This window comes from Peromyscus maniculatus, chromosome 5 (genome assembly GCF_049852395.1).
Source record: "Peromyscus maniculatus bairdii isolate BWxNUB_F1_BW_parent chromosome 5, HU_Pman_BW_mat_3.1, whole genome shotgun sequence".
Lineage (NCBI taxonomy): Eukaryota > Metazoa > Chordata > Mammalia > Rodentia > Cricetidae > Peromyscus > Peromyscus maniculatus.
The window spans coordinates 106,239,292-106,257,572 of record NC_134856.1 but is presented as its reverse complement, the minus strand read 5'-3'; the positions used below and the strand labels follow the sequence as shown (position 1 = coordinate 106,257,572).

At 48.7% G+C, this 18,281-nt stretch overlaps 1 protein-coding gene across 5 annotated transcripts in view; it reads right to left on the bottom strand.

The window, feature by feature from the left end:
* The window catches only part of Ripor2 (RHO family interacting cell polarization regulator 2), a 217,532-nt gene that overhangs the window by 30,035 nt on the left and 169,216 nt on the right, over positions 1 to 18,281 (bottom strand). For 3 of the 5 annotated variants that reach the window (XM_076573071.1, XM_076573068.1, XM_042278294.2), the window contains exons 9-14: positions 11,736 to 11,779; positions 8,890 to 9,015; positions 8,476 to 8,624; positions 8,071 to 8,200; positions 7,218 to 7,343; positions 1,990 to 2,661 (exon numbers count right to left, since the gene is read on the bottom strand). In XM_076573071.1, coding sequence (XP_076429186.1) covers positions 1,990 to 2,661; positions 7,218 to 7,343; positions 8,071 to 8,200; positions 8,476 to 8,624; positions 8,890 to 9,015; positions 11,736 to 11,779 — 1,247 coding nt within the window. The remainder of the gene's footprint in view (positions 1 to 1,989; positions 2,662 to 7,217; positions 7,344 to 8,070; positions 8,201 to 8,475; positions 8,625 to 8,889; positions 9,016 to 11,735; positions 11,780 to 18,281) is intronic. The other 2 variants (XM_076573069.1, XM_076573072.1) reach the window with 1 other exon arrangement.

The following is an 18,281-nucleotide window of genomic DNA, read 5'->3' as shown; positions in this document are numbered from 1 at the left end:
GTTTTGAGATGTGTCCTACAGAGAGCAGATTCTACGTGTCCTTCCCTGCTTCTCAGAGGCTCTTTCTATAATGGAACTGTAGTGAAACCAGAGGACCTGGAGTGTCGGAGGCCTAAATTACCATTTGCCCCAGGCACAAATCTTGTCTGGAGCTAGGTCAATATGAGCAAATGGAGAGAAAGATACAGTCTTTTTTTGTTTTTTTGTTGTTTTGTTTTGTTTTTTGTTTTTTCGAGACAGGGTTTCTCTGTGTAGCTTTGCGCCTTTTCCTGGTACTCACTTGGTAGCCCAGGCTGGCCTCGAACTCACAGAGATCCACCTGCCTCTGCCTCCCAAGTGCTGGGATTAAAGGCGTGCGCCACCACCGCCCGGCGAGAAAGATACAGTCTTAAGACTGTAGCTCCTGATGTCATTGCAAAGGCCACATGAAACCATCTTACAGAGGGACAGGAGCCCTCCTATGGGTTGGCTTTCAGCTTGTTGCAGTGAATTTCAAGTTTATTTATTTGAGGAATCCCATGTGACCATATAACCAGAGCAGGGGAACAAAAGTTCAACAAGTGGCCATGTAGTCTTGCCTCCCTATGCTGCATTTAGAAAGAATTCTCACCAGTGTGTCAGGCACAGACAGAGTCATTCTGATGTAGCTGTGATGACATCATCACTAAGATGTCCTGTCTTCACACCTTGACCCTGTTTGACACCAGGGATGGATGAAAGTGTCTTTGTTGGAATTTGTGGTTCTCTGGCTTCTAGTATATGAACAAAGGTGAACTGTTACTGATTCCTTTGAGATCTCGATTTGGGTTGAGTTTAGGTGGGACTACCCTCAGCAAATGGCACTGTGAGAAAAGAGGATGGCTCCACACCTTGGGGCTAACTTCCCCAGCTTCCCTGGTACCCCTGGAAAGACCCTAACTGGTAGCATCTTTGGGACCATGATGAACAAACACCAGTAGTTCACATTTAGACTTGATATGCGTGTGGAGGCAGTGGGGGATGTGTGTGTACACATGCATGAGGGTGTACACTGGTGGGTCAGAGGTCAGCCTCTAGCGTTGTTTTTGAGTGCTGTCTTGTTTTGAGTCAGGGACTCTGCCATGGAACTCACTGAGGAGACTAGACTGGCTGGCTGGCAAACTGCAGGGGTCCACCTGCTTCTGGGATTGTTGGGATTTCAAGCCATGCTCAGCTTTTTCTATGTGGGTTTTGGGGATGGAACTCAGGTCCCCTGCTTTCATGGCAAACACTTTGCTGTTGGGGGCCGCCAGGCTGATCCAAGGCTTTCTCTGAGGCCCTGATGTATGGAGAAGAAATATAGTTCCCTGTTTAAAATGAGGAATGTGCTTGGCATGGCCATTGATGGCCTGGGACCTAGGCCTTGGGAGAACTGTGACTTCAGATCCTGAGAACCCAACACTTCCCTACTAAAGGGCTATGGTTATCAGTCCCAAGATTACCGTGTGCTCAGTCTGTGAGAGACTTGAGATATCCTATGTGTAACATTATTGAATAGCTTCCTGCTGACTTTGTCTCGTATTATAGTTTTCTGTTGACTCTGTCCCATTTTTTTCACTGAAAATTATATATAAAATGCTGTACTTCTTAATAAAATTGCTTGGCACAAGAACTCCTGACCCTCACTTTTCTTGTCTTCTTTATCTTCTCCTCCCCAGGTCCTTCCTTTCTGGAACCTGACTCTAAGAATGACTTGTAGGTCCAGGCCACCTGATCTTGGCCATCTCTCTATTCCTAGACCTTCTTTAGAGTGTTTAACCCAAATTCCTAATCAATTTAGCTAAGCTGATTTGTTGTCAGGAAAATAAAAATGGATAGGTACGAGTGGAATTGAAAAAAAAAAAATCAACTCCACTTAGGTAGCAGTTACACATGGGTCCCGTGACAGGATAAGACCTGCTATTGTAAATACAGCACTGGTTTAGGATGCCTCTTCCCAAACGGAATCAGACTTTCCAGGAAGGTACTTACTTTGAGGACATCATCCAAGTGCGTGACTTCTTGGTTCAGATCCCGGAACTCTTTGTACTGCTCCTTGTGTGGGTCTAATGCCAGGAAGAGTCCATGGAAGGCATCTTCCAGGCTGCCGTCGAGAAAGGACCGGCCAGCTTCAGATTCGCTACCGACAGAGCCTTCAAAGACAAGCTTCTCCGTGGTGATGGGCCCCTCGGCCGAGGTGAGCCTCTTCACTAGTTGCTTTGTGATGTTTCCTTCAAAAGTGTCCAGCTCCACAGGCTTGAGCTCAGAGGCCTCATCTGTCTCCTGCAGGAGAGCCTCGGCAACACTATTCTCCAGGAACAGGCTCTCTGCCCGGGACCCTGCAACCACACTGGACTTCCTGAGCTCTACCATATCACTCTTGGCGTGGGACTTCGGCTCCTGGTCCTCCCCCAGGGAATGCCTGGAAGATGCTGAACTGCTGCTGTCCTCCGTGCCCTCATTCTGTGAGGACAGGCTGCCCCGGGGGAGCTCAGCGGGGGTGATGGTGATCTCTGGATGGGCTGAGTGTGAGCTGGAGGGGGAGGTGGCTGAGCTGGAGGTGAAGACACAGTCTCCGTCCTGCAGGTCACTAAAGCTGAGGGACAGTGGCCTTTTCTCCTCCGCTGCCTTTCCACTTTCGAAGATGTCATCTGGCAGATTTGACTGTGGAGAAAGATACGACATGGTACATTTGGCACGATTCATCTCCAGACAAGAGAGAAGGCAATTAAGATGAAAACTCTGTAACGTTAACCACTTATTTGGTATATGTGTGTATGCAGGCAAAGGAAAACACACCATTAAAAATTGCTTCCATTGCTGGATCTAGGTGAAATTTCCTGGTGCTGTTCTTAGGTTTGACATTTTTCACATGCACTTTGAGGGTGAGTGGGGATGGCGCTTGTTTTTATAAATCCCAGGATCTCACAGTGCTTGGCAACCATCATACTGAATAGCACTACCCATGTTTTTATTTATTATTTTTGGTGTGAAGGCAGTGGATGTGTGGGTGTGGATGTGGGTGTGTGTCTTAAAAGACTTTGCACTCCCATGTTCTTTTATTCCAGAGATATTTGTTCTGCTTCAGTTCTCAACAATTGTATTTTGAAAAATACCTACTGATAAATTCCAAACTTTGGAAATACATTTGTTTGGCTTCTGTAGAAACAAAAGAGACCACTGGGTGGGCCGTCTGTCTCTCAGAAGGCAAACCCTGGGTCTCAGGGAGTCTGTGGAAACAGTTCTCTGTCAAGCACGCTCTGCGTCAGGCTTCAGGAAGCTCTGGTCAGAAATAACCAGCCAAGGGAGCTGGGGCTTCGGCTCCCTGGGTAGAAGGTCGGCCCAGCGTGTGTGAGGCCCTGGGTTTGGGCCTCACCCAGGAAGAGATTTCCAGCGAAGACAGCTGGTTCCTGCTAGCAGAGCAAGTTCAAAGTCAGCACTGTCTTCCCTCAGGCTGGTGTCCAAACTTCTGACATCACGATATGACGTTGTCTTTTACAAAATTAACACAATCCATGCCAAGAATGCCCCAGCTGAGTGCTAAAAATTACAAAAAAGAAAAATCTCCCAGCGCCTTAACTAAGCTTATAATTTTGTGTTGGGCTGTGTCCATAGGTACGTTGCCTGCAGAAAAGGCTCACTGGGTATTTGAGATCAGCTTCTTAGAAGTGGCTTTCTTTTCTTACATTCCAGGTTGGACTTTTAAAATTTATTTTATTGTAGTTTGTGTGCGCGTGTACCTTTATGTGAGCACGAGCATGCGTGTGGAGGTCAGGTTACGTTGGGTACTGGTCCTCATCCTCTGCTTTGTTTGAGACAGGGTCTCCAGCTCACCACGGAGTGTGGCGGGGTAGCTGGCCTGTGAGCTCCCCCTGGTTGCCCTGCTCCTACCTCCCATCTCACTGTAGAAGCACTGGGATGACAGACGTCTGCGCCACCATACCCCGGCTCTCTGTGAGTTCTGGATATCCGAACCCAGTTCCTCATGCCTTCATGGCAAAGTGCTTTATCCACTGACTCATCACCCTGGCTCCCAAATTAGACTGAAAAGTTGTTTATTCATAATTGGCATGAGTGTGTGTGTGTGAGTGTGTGTGTGTGTGAGTGTGTGTGTGAGTGTGTGTGTGTGTGTGTCAAGGTACACGCGTGGAGGTTAAGGGACAACTTCGTGGAGTTAGTTCTCTCATGTCACCAGCGACTGATCTTGTCAGGCTCGTGTGGCGAAGCACTTGTACCCACTGAGCACCTCACTGGTCCTCAGATTGGGCTTTTAAAGGACAGCTATTCCTCTCCGTATCTACTGATTCTAAACTGCAGAGTCAAGCAACCGCAGATGGGACACATCTGGAACATGTACAGACCTTTCCTTGCCGTTACTCACTACAGTCGGGTAACTATTTCCCCATCGGTTACACTGTATTCGGAGTCGTATGTTAGCTCATAAGGAGATGATTTGAAGTACAAGGGGGTGCACGGAGGGTCTGTGTGATCGCTATGCCATTTGATGTAAGGAAGGGGCTTGAGCCTCTGTGGATTTGGGTATCTGATGGGGGTCCTCGTATCAGTTCCCTGTAGAAACTCAAGGATAGCTACATGGAGTAAGTGTTAAGCTAATGTCTATTTTAATTCTATATAACATCAAGAATTTTCACAGTCATGCCAGGAATGATCGCAGTGGACAGTGACAGCGAGCGAGCTAACTGAAGCAGGAGAGAGGCTGTCCTCCTCTGAGTCCTCAGAGGCTCCTTGTGCTCGTCTCCCTCCTCGCTCATCTGAGGTGCTCCCTTGTGTGGTGCTCCCTCCACATTCACAGTCTGCTACACCTGTATACCTCTAGTAAAGGTAAAAGGGGAAGCTTGGGGAACAGAAGGGTGAAGGATCCAAGTCCTAACTGCTGGACCTTCTCCAAAAACCCCTAAGGCTCTTCACTGAAGGCTCGTGTTCTTCAAGAAGGCCTGCCCAGCCTCTCCTGGACTTCTGTGCACACACCCCTTGGCTGCATCCGCTGGCTATATAGCACAGGGCTGAGTAGCTGTGGGCAATTTGCACTTATTAAGCGTCAAATACTGAGTGGTCCTAAGTTCAGGTGCCCTGCTGCTCATAGGGTCTTACGGTTTATGAGGGACACACACCTACCAACAGGCACCACACAGGAAGGAAATCAAAGTGCAGTACTGTGGCCTCGGGGCTCTAGAAGTGGCAGGAGTATCTGCATACAGCCAAACTCTCCACATCTACCGGCTACTTCCGGACCTTGCAAACTACCCACACGGCTCTGAAGGAAATACACGAGCCTGGGTAACTGCAAAACCGTTCCCCTTGCTTCCCAAGACTGCTCGCCCCCTCCAAACAGTTTGGCTCTCATGCACCAATCACAGTTCTTGAGGCACACAGTTGTAACCCTTCTGGAAGCTTAAACTACAAACAGCTACCGTCTCCTTACACCTTGCACGCTGGTCTCCAGGGATCATAGTCCTCATAGACAGGGACATAGAATTCCTTCTTAGCTCTTGACTAGATTGATTTTTTACCTTGGTTGACAAAAGATGCATTGGGAAGTATGTCATGAGATCAAGGTCCCAGCCAGGGAAAAGATGATTCTAGAACCCAGCCATGGAGACTGGTGAGGCAGAGGACAGGAGAAAGAGACAGATATGAGTTCTGGAGAGAATGTGGGACACTTGAAGAGCCGTGGAACATGCGGAAGGGGCAGAGTGGAGAGGGAGAAATGGTCCAGACAGTGTGGTGGGCTGTGAACAGCTGCAAATGGCTGCCCCGAGGACCTTTGTATTTTCCCAAATGCTATAGGACGTGACCCCGTGTTTCTAACCTTGCTTAAATTATGCTGTTCACCTTCTACCAACTCTCTCACAATGGCTGATCGTCATTGTCAACTTGAGTAAATTAGAATCACTGTGGAAACATACCTTTGGGTGTGACTATGGGAGTGTTTCCAGAAAGGTTTAATTGAGTCAGGAAGACACCCCCCCCCAAATGCGGCAGCATTCCACAGGACAGGGTTTCAGACTGAATAAAAGGAGACAGTGAGTTGAGCACCAATGTTCATCTGTTTCTTGACAGCTAACACAATTTGGTCAGCTAGATCATATGGCTGCCACCGTACCTTCTCCACCATGTGCCCCTTAAACTCTGGGTCCAAATAAACTCGTCCTGCCTTAAGCTGATTCTCATCAGGTATTTTGTCATGAGTGGTAAGTAACTTCAATATTCCTGTAGCCCTCCAAGGCATATCACACAGCCACAAAGTGGCTCGCAAGCCACATATCTACCACATCAATAGTTAGTTATATGTACAACTGTATCAGCCTAGTGGCTTTTGCTATTACTTTTATACATTTCCCATATGGTCTTCCTATTTTCATCTGAAATTCTATGAGCATTTATGTTGTCCTTCATTTTTAGTTCAATGAACGAAATACAGTTGTTGTTGTTATTGTTATTATTGTTAGCCAGAAGTCCTTTAATCTCCTTTCAGGATAATTAAAGATGACATTTATTCTTCAAAGAGCAAAACATTTCTCATATGTATGTGTACCTGTCCATGTATTCTCTTAAAAAATAATATGTGATTCATGAAAATAGGCTACCTATTATGTTTCTATGAATTCCAGGATTTCTTTTACTGGGATAGATTGAACAAATATACTGCAACCACTGAAGACAGCTAAATAGAAGTAGCTCTGAAGAAGTTGGCCTAAGCCCTCCTGAGTCCTTGAGTGCCGGCTTTTTGGAAGCCCGTTGCTTGTGGTAAACCAGTTACCTCTGGAAATAACGATTTGTCCCCGTCCTCATAGGAACTCAGGCCCTGGTGCTCAACTTCTCACCCCCTTGCTTCTGCTTTCTGAGTGACGGGATTATAGGCGTACCACCCACCACATCTGGTCATGTGGTACTGAGTTCGGAATCCAGGACTCAAGCACTCGACCAGCTGAGCTACATCCCCAGCCCAATACTATCGTTCGTTCGTTCATTTGTAAAAGTGAAAGTCTTGTTACCACGGAGAAAAATCACAGCACAAAACCAGGAATTGTTGGAAAAAGAGGGCGACAAAGTTGCATGCATGACCATGCTTCCCACCCCAAGGACAGGACAGTTATCCTCACCCGGCAAGCAAGACAGATAAGACACAAGATTCCCGCTGGGCTGCATGCACAGGCTCCCTGAAGTCAGGCACAGCACTCCAGGCAGCCCGCACTCACATAGAATTCTAGCAGGGCCTTGGGGTTCAGGCTGAGGGAAGGCAGGTCACCCACAGAGTGGTTGTGGTGCAGCGTGGCAAAGAAAGTGTCTCGCAAGGCACTCAAGACAGACAGCCGCAACCATCTCTTCAGAAATCAGGGCGAGATGGGAAGTTAGTGGGAAGCAGCAGGTTAACGGGGTTTCCCTCAGTAGTTAGCAGGGCTTGGTGAAGTCAAGCAGGTGTCATTCATATGCACTTGAAAAGATTAACGTCAAAGAACGCCTGGAAAAACCTACATGCCATTTCCCAGCCCAAGGTGAAGTAGAGTGAGGGAGAGAGAGGCAGAGGAAGCCAGCCCTGGACTCAGAGGGCCAGTGTGTCTCAGCACATGGCGTCCTTAGTCACCACACAACTTGGGTGACCTCTAGGAATCACTTTCCTTCTTTCCATGTATTTATGTGTGGTATGCATGTGGGTATAGGTGTATGTGCATGTTTATATGCATGGGTGAGGAGTCCCGAGGTTGACATCAGGAATCTTTCTTGATCACTTTCTCACTTTATTCCCCAAGGTAAGTTCTCTCAATCAAACCCAGAGCTCTATGATATGGCTAGCCTCACAAGCCAGCCTGCTCTGGACATCCCGTCTCAGCTTTCCCAGGCTGGAATTATAGGCGGGCCGACACACCCACCCAGCATTTATGCATGTTTTGGCCATCCAAACTCTGGCCCTCATGCCAGCAGAGCAAACACGTGACCGCTAAGCCACCTCCCCTATTCTTGAAAAGCTCTGCTGTGAGTGTGAAACATTTCAAATCCTACCACAACTCCCCAGCCTTATCATTTCTATGCCAGAAATCACACTGAACTTACGAAGAAGGAGTGGTCTTTGAAGGTAGGTGTTTCGGGGGTGCCTTGGCTGTACATGGACATCCTCCGCTGGAGAGCGGCTGTCTTGTTCCCGGGGCCCGATGATGGGGTTGTGTCCTCCACATCAAAGGGGCTGTAAAACAGTAGATTCCTAGGTCAGCGGAGCTGTTACAGTCGCCTATCATCATAGGATGGTGGAAGATGGTTTCTCATTGTGACAACATCAGCTCAGACCAGTGGGAACGGGGCTGGTTTGGATCAAACGAGGTTGTCAGAAAAGAGAAAGAGAAAATGCAGTTTGGGTGTGGCCACGGCTCCATGCTGACACTGTGGTTCACACACCAGCCCCGAACAGCTCTAGCTGTCAGCATCTCCTTTCCTACGATGAACCTGAAAACAGGAACTTACTACCAGGTGATTTCCAGGTTCAGCTTGATGGTACCGAGGTCATTGATGTCAACAGCCACCACCTGGGGTCGGGCTGCAAACAGCTCTTTGGTCTCACAGGTCACACTGCCTACCAGGATGTGAGTTGCCAGTCCTTTGAGTTCTGTGACCTGGTAGAGAGGGCGGGAGGAGACAAGGAGGAATAGTCTATTGTTTTCTTTTTTCCGTAGTCAATCGATTGCTTATTTCAGAAATACATCTGACAGGTATTTTAAAAAACATTACTCTGCTACCGTTACTTTGTCTCCTGTCTTTGAGAGCAGTTCAAGTACAAGAGGGTTTGCAAGGACAGAAGCCCGTGTGTGGGATGGAGGGTCCCCACCCAGGGATCACTGGGCCACCACACCAGGAAAGACACCAACAATGCCACTGTACCTTGATGGAAATGAGCCCAACTATGAGGGGCAAGAAGACCGTTTCTTCTCCATCCCAGCTCTGTTTACCGTTCACTTCTATTTTGCCCTTCAGTTTCCACCTCTGCCGGCCATACTTCATGAAAATCTGGGGTGAAGACATTAGGCAGCCTCATGTTCCACCAGACTCCACTCTCTCTCCCAGTCGCCAAGATCCAAGGGCCAGGAAATAGGCACCGGCCCTTCATCCCTCTTCCCACCCGCAAGGCTGGGTTCTCAGTGGAGCCCAGGAGGAGTGTGGAGGAGGTTTGATTTAACTGATTTGTTTATTTACTTGAAACAGGGTCTCACTATGTAGCTCTGGTTAGCCTGGAACTCACTAAGTAGATCAGGCTGGCCTGCAAATTCACAGAACTCCACCTGCCTCTGACTCTTGGGCTCTATTGTCGGCACATCTGGCCTAGTCAAGGGGTAAATTCTGCTTCTCTAGCTGAGGGTCTGGAGGTTTCTTTAGTAAGAGATCATAGCAGCGGCTGCAGAGTCGGCTCCATGGCTAAGGGCACTCGCTTCTTGTAGAGGGCTGAGGTTTGGTTCCCAGCCCCCACATCATGGTTTATAACCACCTTAATTCCAGTTTCAGGGGAGCCAACACCCTCTTCTGGCCTCTGCAGGCACCAGGCACACACATGGTGTACAGACATACATGCAAGCAAGCACTCATACACATAAAATAAAAATAAATCTACACAGGTATTTTAAAAAAGCGCTCATAACTGGGCATTGGTGGTTCATGCCTTTGTTCCCAGCACTTGGGAGGCAGAGACAGGTGGATCTCTGAGTTCAAGGCCAGCTTGGGCTACAGATTGAGTTCCAGGACAGCTAGGATTACATAGAGAAACCTTGTTTTGAAAAACAAAAAAGATAAAATAAAATAAATAAAAAGAGGTCATAGCCCTGTGTCAGTCTGCCCAGGCATGTGCAACGTGTCTTTGTCCATCCACATTCATGACATCAGCCCTTCCTTGCTCTCTGCTGACACCAGCTCCTTCAGAGGGACAAGAACCATCTCCACTTCCATGTGCAGCCAGCAGGGAGAAATAAAGACTTCTTCCTCTGACGACACCGGTAAAGGTTGAGACCTTCCATTCTCTGGCAGAGATGGGCAGCTGGCATGAAAGGACCTTAGGGCCTCTGCCAGGAGATGATCAAAGTATTGTGTATGTGCTCTTTTGAAGAAGGAAAAGACAAAGGGCCTTTTTCACTTCATGAAGGTTTGGGTTGTTTTGGTTTTGAGACATGGTCTTCTGTGTGTCCCAGGCTCTCTGTCCCTCTCTCTGGTTTTTTGAGATAGAGTTTCTCTAGGAAGCTCTGGCTCTCCCGGAACTCTCTTTGTAGACTAGACTGGTCTAGAACTCACAGAGATCCACCTGCCTCTGCCTCCCGAGTGCTGAGATGAAAGGCGTGCGCCACCACCGCCCGGCAAGGCTCAGGCTATCTCAAACTGGCAATCTCTTCAGGTATAAGCTATTGTGCTCTTTATAAGCACCCCCCCTTTTTTTTTTAAATAAAGAAATCTCTAATTAGGTGTTGGTCACGTCCAACCTTTGGACATGGTTGGATGATACTGTCACACACAAAGTTCACACTCAAGAACTGTGCAATTGAGTTATCAAAAATTTCCACACACACACAACTATCTCCTAATGTCTGATGTTTATGATTTTGTGTCAGGCCACATTCGTATCCTTGGCTGCATGTGGTCCACAGGTCATGAGCTGGACGTGCCTGGCAGCTGCGTTTCTTTTACAATCGTAAGACTTTGAATCAGTCTTGATCCTAGATTAGATCTTAGATCAGAAAGAAAAACTGCTACAAGGTAAACTTTGGGGGCACTTGGGAGACTATGACTGTAGAAGGCATTTGCTGAAGAGGCAATGTGAAATTTGTGATTTTTTTTTTTTTTTGTTTGCTTGTTTTTCGAGAAAGGGTTTCCCTGTATAGCTTTGGAGCCTGTCCTGGAACTCACTCTGTAGCCCAGGCTGGCCTCGAACTCACAGAGATCCGCCTGCCTCTGCCTCCCCAGTGCTGGGATTAAAGGTGTGAGCACCAGCTCCCTGCCACCATGCTAAATTTGTAAGTGTTAAGGATTGTCCAGCGCTTGTGTGAAAGATTGTCCTTTCAGTGTTGGGAGAAGAGCTTAGGGATGAAGGGTTGGGGCTGGCGGTGAGCAGAGTGACATCAGCGTGGTAATGATGGGGTACAAGGGACTGTCATGTTCCATATGTGAGATCTCCGAGAGACCCTCCAAGCTTTCTCACTGGCTCTAAGTGTTCAAAGACAAATTAAGCAAAAATCACCGCACCCAGGCCTGGTAGTGTGTGCCTGACATCCTAGCGGAGGCAGGAGGATCCCAAGTTTAAGGCTAGCCTGAGCAACTTTAGGAAATGCTGTTTCAAAAACAAAAAGTAGGGGTGGAGAACTGGCTTAATCATTAAGAGGACATGGTGCTCTTGCAGAGGACCTGAGTTCAGTTCCCGGCACCCACACCAGGAGGCTCACAACTGCCTGCAACTCCAGCTCTGGTCTCTGCAGGACCTGCACTCCTGTGCATATACCTACGCAGACGCAGACGCAGACAGACAGACAGACAGACAGACAGACAGACACACACACACAATTTTTTTTTTAAAGTGAAACATTGACTGCAGATGTAGTTCAATGGCAGAGCACTTGCTTTAGTGCACACAAGGTCTTGGGTTCAGTTCCCAGTACCAAAGCAGTAGCAGCCGCAGCAGCAAAAACAAAACTATAGCCAGCCCCTGCCCTTCAAGCCCTCAGTGCCACCACGAAGACCCATATGTTACTTACTTCATACTGGTCTCCGGGACAGAGGCGAGCAAAGCCAGCCAGACCTGTAAGCAAGAGATTGGGCTGTGAGATAGAGAACACATTTCCCTTCTTTAGAGAGGGATTTGTCACAGATTAAAACCTCAAGTAATATGTGAAACTGGAGAAAATTCAGGTAAGATTTGGGACCGTCTTAGGAGCATAGCCTTTGCAGGGGATTCCATCCATCAAAGCTAGAGGGGACATTCCTTGATAGGTGGTTGGGGACAATGTTGGGTGGTTAGAACTCTGTGTACCTCTGGCAGATTTCAGGGTCAGGGCAGCAGAAAGATCTATTCTTTCACTGACCAAAATATTCCCATGAAGATAAACTGGCCTCTTGTTTTTCCTTCTGTCCCGAGATCTGTGACACTAGATACCTCCCTTGTGAGTCCTTGTCCCCACGCCCATGACTTGACTGAACACACTTGTTGCTCTGTTTTTCTCATTCTTTTTATACAGCATAATGATGCCACTGTTTACAGTTACAAAATTGCTAGAAATAGACTATAATGTACACAAAACTGGTGATTAAGAAAACAAACTAAGGGGCTGGAGAGATGGCTGGTTGAGGGGACCTCAGTTCCTCCAGAGGACCTAGGTTCAATTCCCAGCACCTCCATGGCAGATCACAACTGTCTGTAACTCCAGGATCCGACACTCTCACACAGACATACATGCAGGCAAAACACCAATGTACATAAAATAAAAATAAATAAGTTAAGAAAAAGATAACAAACCAAATCCAACTAACCAATCAACCAACCGCCAACAGCCTACACGCTCAACAGAAGAGGTGTGCCTGAGGGTTATCATTGGTGTGATAAACACCATAATCAAAACAACTTGGCTCCGGAGGAAAAGGTTTATTTGGCTGAAGCTTGCATGTCACTGTTCTCACTGAAGGAAGTCAGGGCAGGAACTCGGAGTCAGCAGCTGATGCAGAGGCCCTGGAGGGGTGCTGCTTACTGGCTTGCTCCCCATGGCTTGCTCACTCTGTTTTCTTGTAGCACCCAGGACCACCAGGCCATGGATGGCACCACCCACAATAGCTTGGGCCCACCCACATCAGTCACTAAGAAAATACTCAACAGCTGGGTCTTATGGAGGCATTTTCTCAGTTGAGGGTCCCTCCTTTCAGATGACTCTAGCCTAAGTCAAGTTGACACGGAGCTAGCTAGCACAAGATGGCTTTCCTTCTCCTGTGGCACCTGCAAGTCAGTTTGAAATGGATTTGCTCTCCTTGAGGTCTACTGTAATGCACCCGTCTGGTTCAGCAGTAAGAACAGCTTGTCAGAATAGATGGTCATCATCTTGGGGCAGCTCAGGAGTTCCGACTTTGGTCACCCTTTATTCTTCCTATAGCTATTTACTGAAAGCCTACTATGTGCGGGTGAAAATGTTTATTTACATTTTAGTTTTCTCAGGAAAAAAATGTATGACAAAAATTCCGGTGAAAAATTTAGCCCCGATGGTTTTCATGTGTGACCGTTGAGTCCTGGAAGGTTGTTTCATGTGTGGTTGTGTGTGCTGGTCCGTGTATACACGTGCACAGGTGTGCTGTTTGTGTGGAGGCCAGGGTTCGATGCCGATGATGCTGATACTGCCTTCCTCGATTGCTTCGCCCACCTTCTTTGTTGAGATAGGATCTCTCTTATTGAAACTGGAGGCTGCTGTTTGGTTAGACTGGCGGGCCAGCTGTCTCAACTCCCCCTGCCTCCTTCCCTGCCCTGCCCACCCCCACCACCAAGCTGGGATATAAATAAGTGCACGACACTATGCCCAGCTTTTTATGTGGATTCTGCAGATCCAAACTCGGATCCTTACGCTTGCTTCATGCTGTCTCCCCCGCCCTGGGTTGTGTTTCTTGCAAACCTCATTTTACTCATGAAACATAACAAGGATGATGTCACACTGTGTGTTTTACCTTCAATGAATGTCTCAGTTAATAGACTGTGAGAATCTGGAATGAAGGAATCTGCTTCCCATTGGCTTGTGGGCATGGTTATGAATAAGACCTGTAAGTTCTGGGAAGCTTCAAAATGGACCCAGCCTTTACCACCATTCGCCAGTAGATGGCAGCAGCTCACCAACTTGGCATGCCATTTATTTGGCGAGCCCATTCATCCAGGACCAGCTCTCACTAATGATTGGAAGCCAATGAGCCACTTAGGAGGACTCACTGTAACAAAAGCAGGATTGGAGGAAGCTATTTCCATGAATAGTTCCCCTCCGCAAAAACGCATCTGAAAGAAAGCATCGCCGGCTGGCTCTTAGGAATCCAAAGCCTGATGTGCTAATTCTAACACAACCCAGTTTATCCTTTGCAAACCTACAGATAATTAATTAGCTTGGGGTAAATCTGCTGCCTGTTTATGCATGCAGTGTCAATAGGGGCACTGCTTAAAAGAAGGGGACCGTGTACCATGCTAGGTCAGGTGAGAAAAGGGGGGGGGGGGCAAGCCCTTTGAAGATCCCCCTCCTTCTCAAAATGACCAGAGATTTCCTATGTGAAGAACGTCATGTGAGAGGGAAGGCTGTGGCCGTGATGGATTTGGGGCCTCACTGCCCATGTAATGAAAGCATTTTCGTGGCATTCTTTGCAAGGCGTCTCCCATCCTCTGGTGACATGATGACAGCAGGAGGGAGGACCCAGTTCCAGGGGATGCTGCTCGAAGCCCCCCAGGTGGTGGTGGCCATGGCACAGGCTCCAGAGTGAGCCGAGGCAGTGGCAGTGACAGCCTGTCTCTGGGGCCTGGCAGGGTTCTTTCGAGTCTGGCCCAAGGCCCTGCTGGCATTTCTACAGCTGCAGAAAGCTCAATGTTTTCTCAGCTGCTTGATAGTAACTGTTACACCAGCTAAGAAGTTTTCATTATGGCCACTCAGAAACCAGCCCTGGGTTCCCACTAATGGTGCACCCGGGAGGCCAGGAGCTAGGAGACTTGTGTATTCACATGGGTCCTCCATCTTTTCCAGTTTTTCAACATGCTCCCATGGTACCGATGTGGCCGCTCTTCCACAGCCTGAATGGAGGGAAGGGTGCTGTCCCTGTGTGACTATATGAATAGGAAATGTCCCCAGCTCACGTTTGAACAAACAGCTGGTAGCTCTGTTTTGAGGCGTTATGGAGTCTTCAAGAGTTGGGGCCTAACTGGGAGGAACCAGACACTGGAGGGTGGGTCTTGAGGTTTAGAGCTCTGCTCGCTTCCAGCCCCTGCTTGGCTTCCTGGTCCACTTGGAGGTGAACAAACCCTTGCCTCATCTGCAAGCCCCTCTGGCTACCAGGATTGAATACCCCTCCCACAATGGGTTGAATCCTTTCCCCTTAAGCCAGTTGCTGCTTTCAGAGAGTTTATCAAGTGGAGAACATTTTGCTGATTATACAGCCACGCGGCTATACAGTCACGCAGTTACCCACCCCGGCTCCCTCTGCTCAGACATGGTTTTGTCACAGGAGTCCTCCACTGTTTCCTGTTTCCGCCATGACCTTCCTAAGCGTGTTACCTCCTACTTCAAGGCAAATAGCCAAGCACCTAACAGCTGTGTGTCTTAACACAGACCTTCCTGCCCTATGTTCTCCTCCTCTGGCACTCAGGAGTTTTCAGAAGCTGACCTAACAGCTCCCCACAGCACCTCTACAGAGCATGCAGGCTGCAGCACTCTCCCTGTCGGCTTTGGGCAGCTTCCCCGCCTTCAGGGACGGCTCTCAGCTTATTTGTTCTAAGCCTAAGGTACCTCTAGGAAGCTCCCTCCACCCCAGCCCAGCCAGCCTCCCTTCAGTGGAAACCTCTTTAAGCCATTTTTTTTTTTCTTTTAAAGACAGTGTCTCACTCTGAAGCCCAGGCTGGTCTCAAACTCACAACAGTCCTCCTGCCTCAGTCTCAAGAGTGCAGGCATGAACCACCAAACCTGACTTAATTTTCCTTTCTGAGACACTTTACCCTCCCCCCCACCCCCCCCGCCCCCATCATGGGCTCAGGCTTCCACAGCAGTCTGCTCATTTGATTGGTTCAATCCTCCATGTATGCCCACTGAGTGAGGACGTGCTACTCAGAGGTCTCCCCTCCCCACCCCAACCTCTGTGGCGCCCAGGCCGGGGTGATGAGGAGGCAAAGGCACGTGTGCATAGCTCAGTAGCTCTTGTCCCTGTGTCTTTATCACCATCACCAGGACAACTGTCCTTCATGTTGTAGGTGGTTGTGGGGTTGAGCAAAAGGGAAGTGTGGGCAGGCGTGTCAGGAAGAAGTTAGGGGTTACCCCATCTGAGACTGTGATGCTGGTGGCAGAGAGAGTAGGGGCTGGGTGGGGTATATCCTCATCAAACACAATGGACAGCAGTGGCTCATGGGAATCTAGGATGTCTTGGCATCAGGGAGGTCTTCTCTTGTGGAAGGAGAAGAGGATGGTGTGTGTGTGTGTGTGTGTGTGTGTGTGTGTGTGTGTGTGTGTGTGAACACAGATGCAGTTTCTGGGTTTTTATGTTAAGAGAGTGGAGGAGACAGAACTAGAGTTTAGGGCAACCAAGGAAGCAGATGAGAAAAGTGAGCAGAGCCGACAGCTTTGGCATTCACTGCCTCAGCCCAAGGCACCCAGGTCACTGCTGGTGGCCAGGTTAGCTCTACCCATGGCGGAATATCAATATCATCTCCTTACTACTTCCAGGCCTGAGATCACGTGGATAGTGGGTGGTCCCTTTCTCCTGCCAAGTCTTTGGGTGCCTGTGTTTTAGGCTGAAGGGGATCCCTTCTCTAGGGAAGAATCAGCATTTGAGCAATGGTCTATAGGGTCTGCTCAATTGTTAAAACTGGCAGCTGCGACGGTTAATTTCCATGGTCAAACTGCTTGAATAAAAAATGCTTAGAGGGCTGGGGATGGTGGTGGGTGACTATAATCCTAGCATTTAGTAGGTAGGGAGTGGTAAGACTATCAAGAGTTCAAGGTCAGCCTCAGCTATATAGCAAAGACCCTGTCAGGAAAGGAGGAAGGAAGGAAGGAGAAAAGGAAGGAAGAAGGGCAGGCAGGCAGGCGGGCAGGCAAAGGCCCTGAGAATTAGTGAGGCATAACCCTTTGGGTGTGTCTCTGAGGGTGCTTCCCAGGGTCAATTAATTTAGAAGGTAAGAGCCGCCCTGAATGTGGGTGGCCACATCCTGCAGTCTGGGGGTTTGGACTGAATTAAAACAACAACAACAACAACAACAACAACAACAACAGGGAGGTGAGCTGAGCACGAGCACTGTCCTTTCTCTGCTTCCTGGTCCTGGGAAATTTGAGAAATCTCCGCTGTGGGCCCCCAAAGCCACGGGCTCTTTTCCACCTCCCTGCCATGGCCAACTTTTGTCCTTCAAGCCACAAACCGCAGTAACCCCCCCCCCCCCCAAGCTGCTTTTTGTCAGGTACTTGTCACAGAGATGAGAAGAGTAGCCTCGGAGCCAGGACCCGGAATTTAGTTTCAAGTCTGACACCAGCTTACTGGGTGACCTGTGAGAAGTCATTTAACATCTCTTGGCTACTAGCTTCCACATATGAAATTATCCCTCTAATCGAGAACGGAAACACCTGATAGCAATGAACGCCGGAAACAGGGCATAGGGAGCCCACGTGTTAACAGTGGTAGGTGACCTCCCTCTCCGTATGCCACGGGACATGGGCAGTCCTCATGTTAACAGTGACAAAGTCACTTCACTCTTTATGCTAGCCCACAAGGGACCAGGCTGCTGACAGAATCATCCTGAAAGTTTAAAGAGACCTTTAGAGTCCCCGTCCTGGCTGTATAGATTTTGAACTGCTGAGAGGGTGGGTGGGTCCAGAGTGGTTTTGAACCCCTGACTCAGGTGGAGACCCGAGTGGAAGCAAATGGACCTACAGAGTTGGAAAGGTGAAGGTATCCAGCATAGGCAAGGTGTTTGGCTGCATATGTGTCTGTGTACCACATGCGTGCCTGCTGCCTGAGGAGGTCGGGAGAGGGCATCAGATCCCCTGGAACTGGAGTTACGAACAGCTGTAAGCTGCCACGTAGGCACTGGGAACCGAACCCAGGTCCTCTTCAAGAACCACTAGTGTTCTTCACTACTGTGCCATCTCTCTAGCCCCACCCTGAGGCCCTTTGAACAGGAGTCTCCCCTTTCCACTCTCCTTGCTGCTGAAAGTAGGTAAGGTAATCTCCTTACCAATCCTCCTTAGCAATCCAGGGGTCAAACTGTTGACCAAGCGGCCAAACCCAGAGGAAGGACTGCAGGGCCCAGCCCGCTCAGCTACAGTCAAATGGGCCAAACCATGGGAGAGAGAGCAAAGGACTGGTGTCCCACAGCCCTGAGGGCCACTGTGGACACTGCCATGCAAGTCTGACCACATCTAGGTGGAGCTCTCTTTTCTGAAACCAGGCTTCCCTTTTACACTGAAGATGCTGTAGTCTAAACCAACGATGCCTCTAGATAAGAACATTCCGTACTAAACATCACAGGCTCACAGAAACATGAGAGACAAGGAACAAATGAAATGATTTATGTGGCAGCAAGCCAGGCAGAGTGG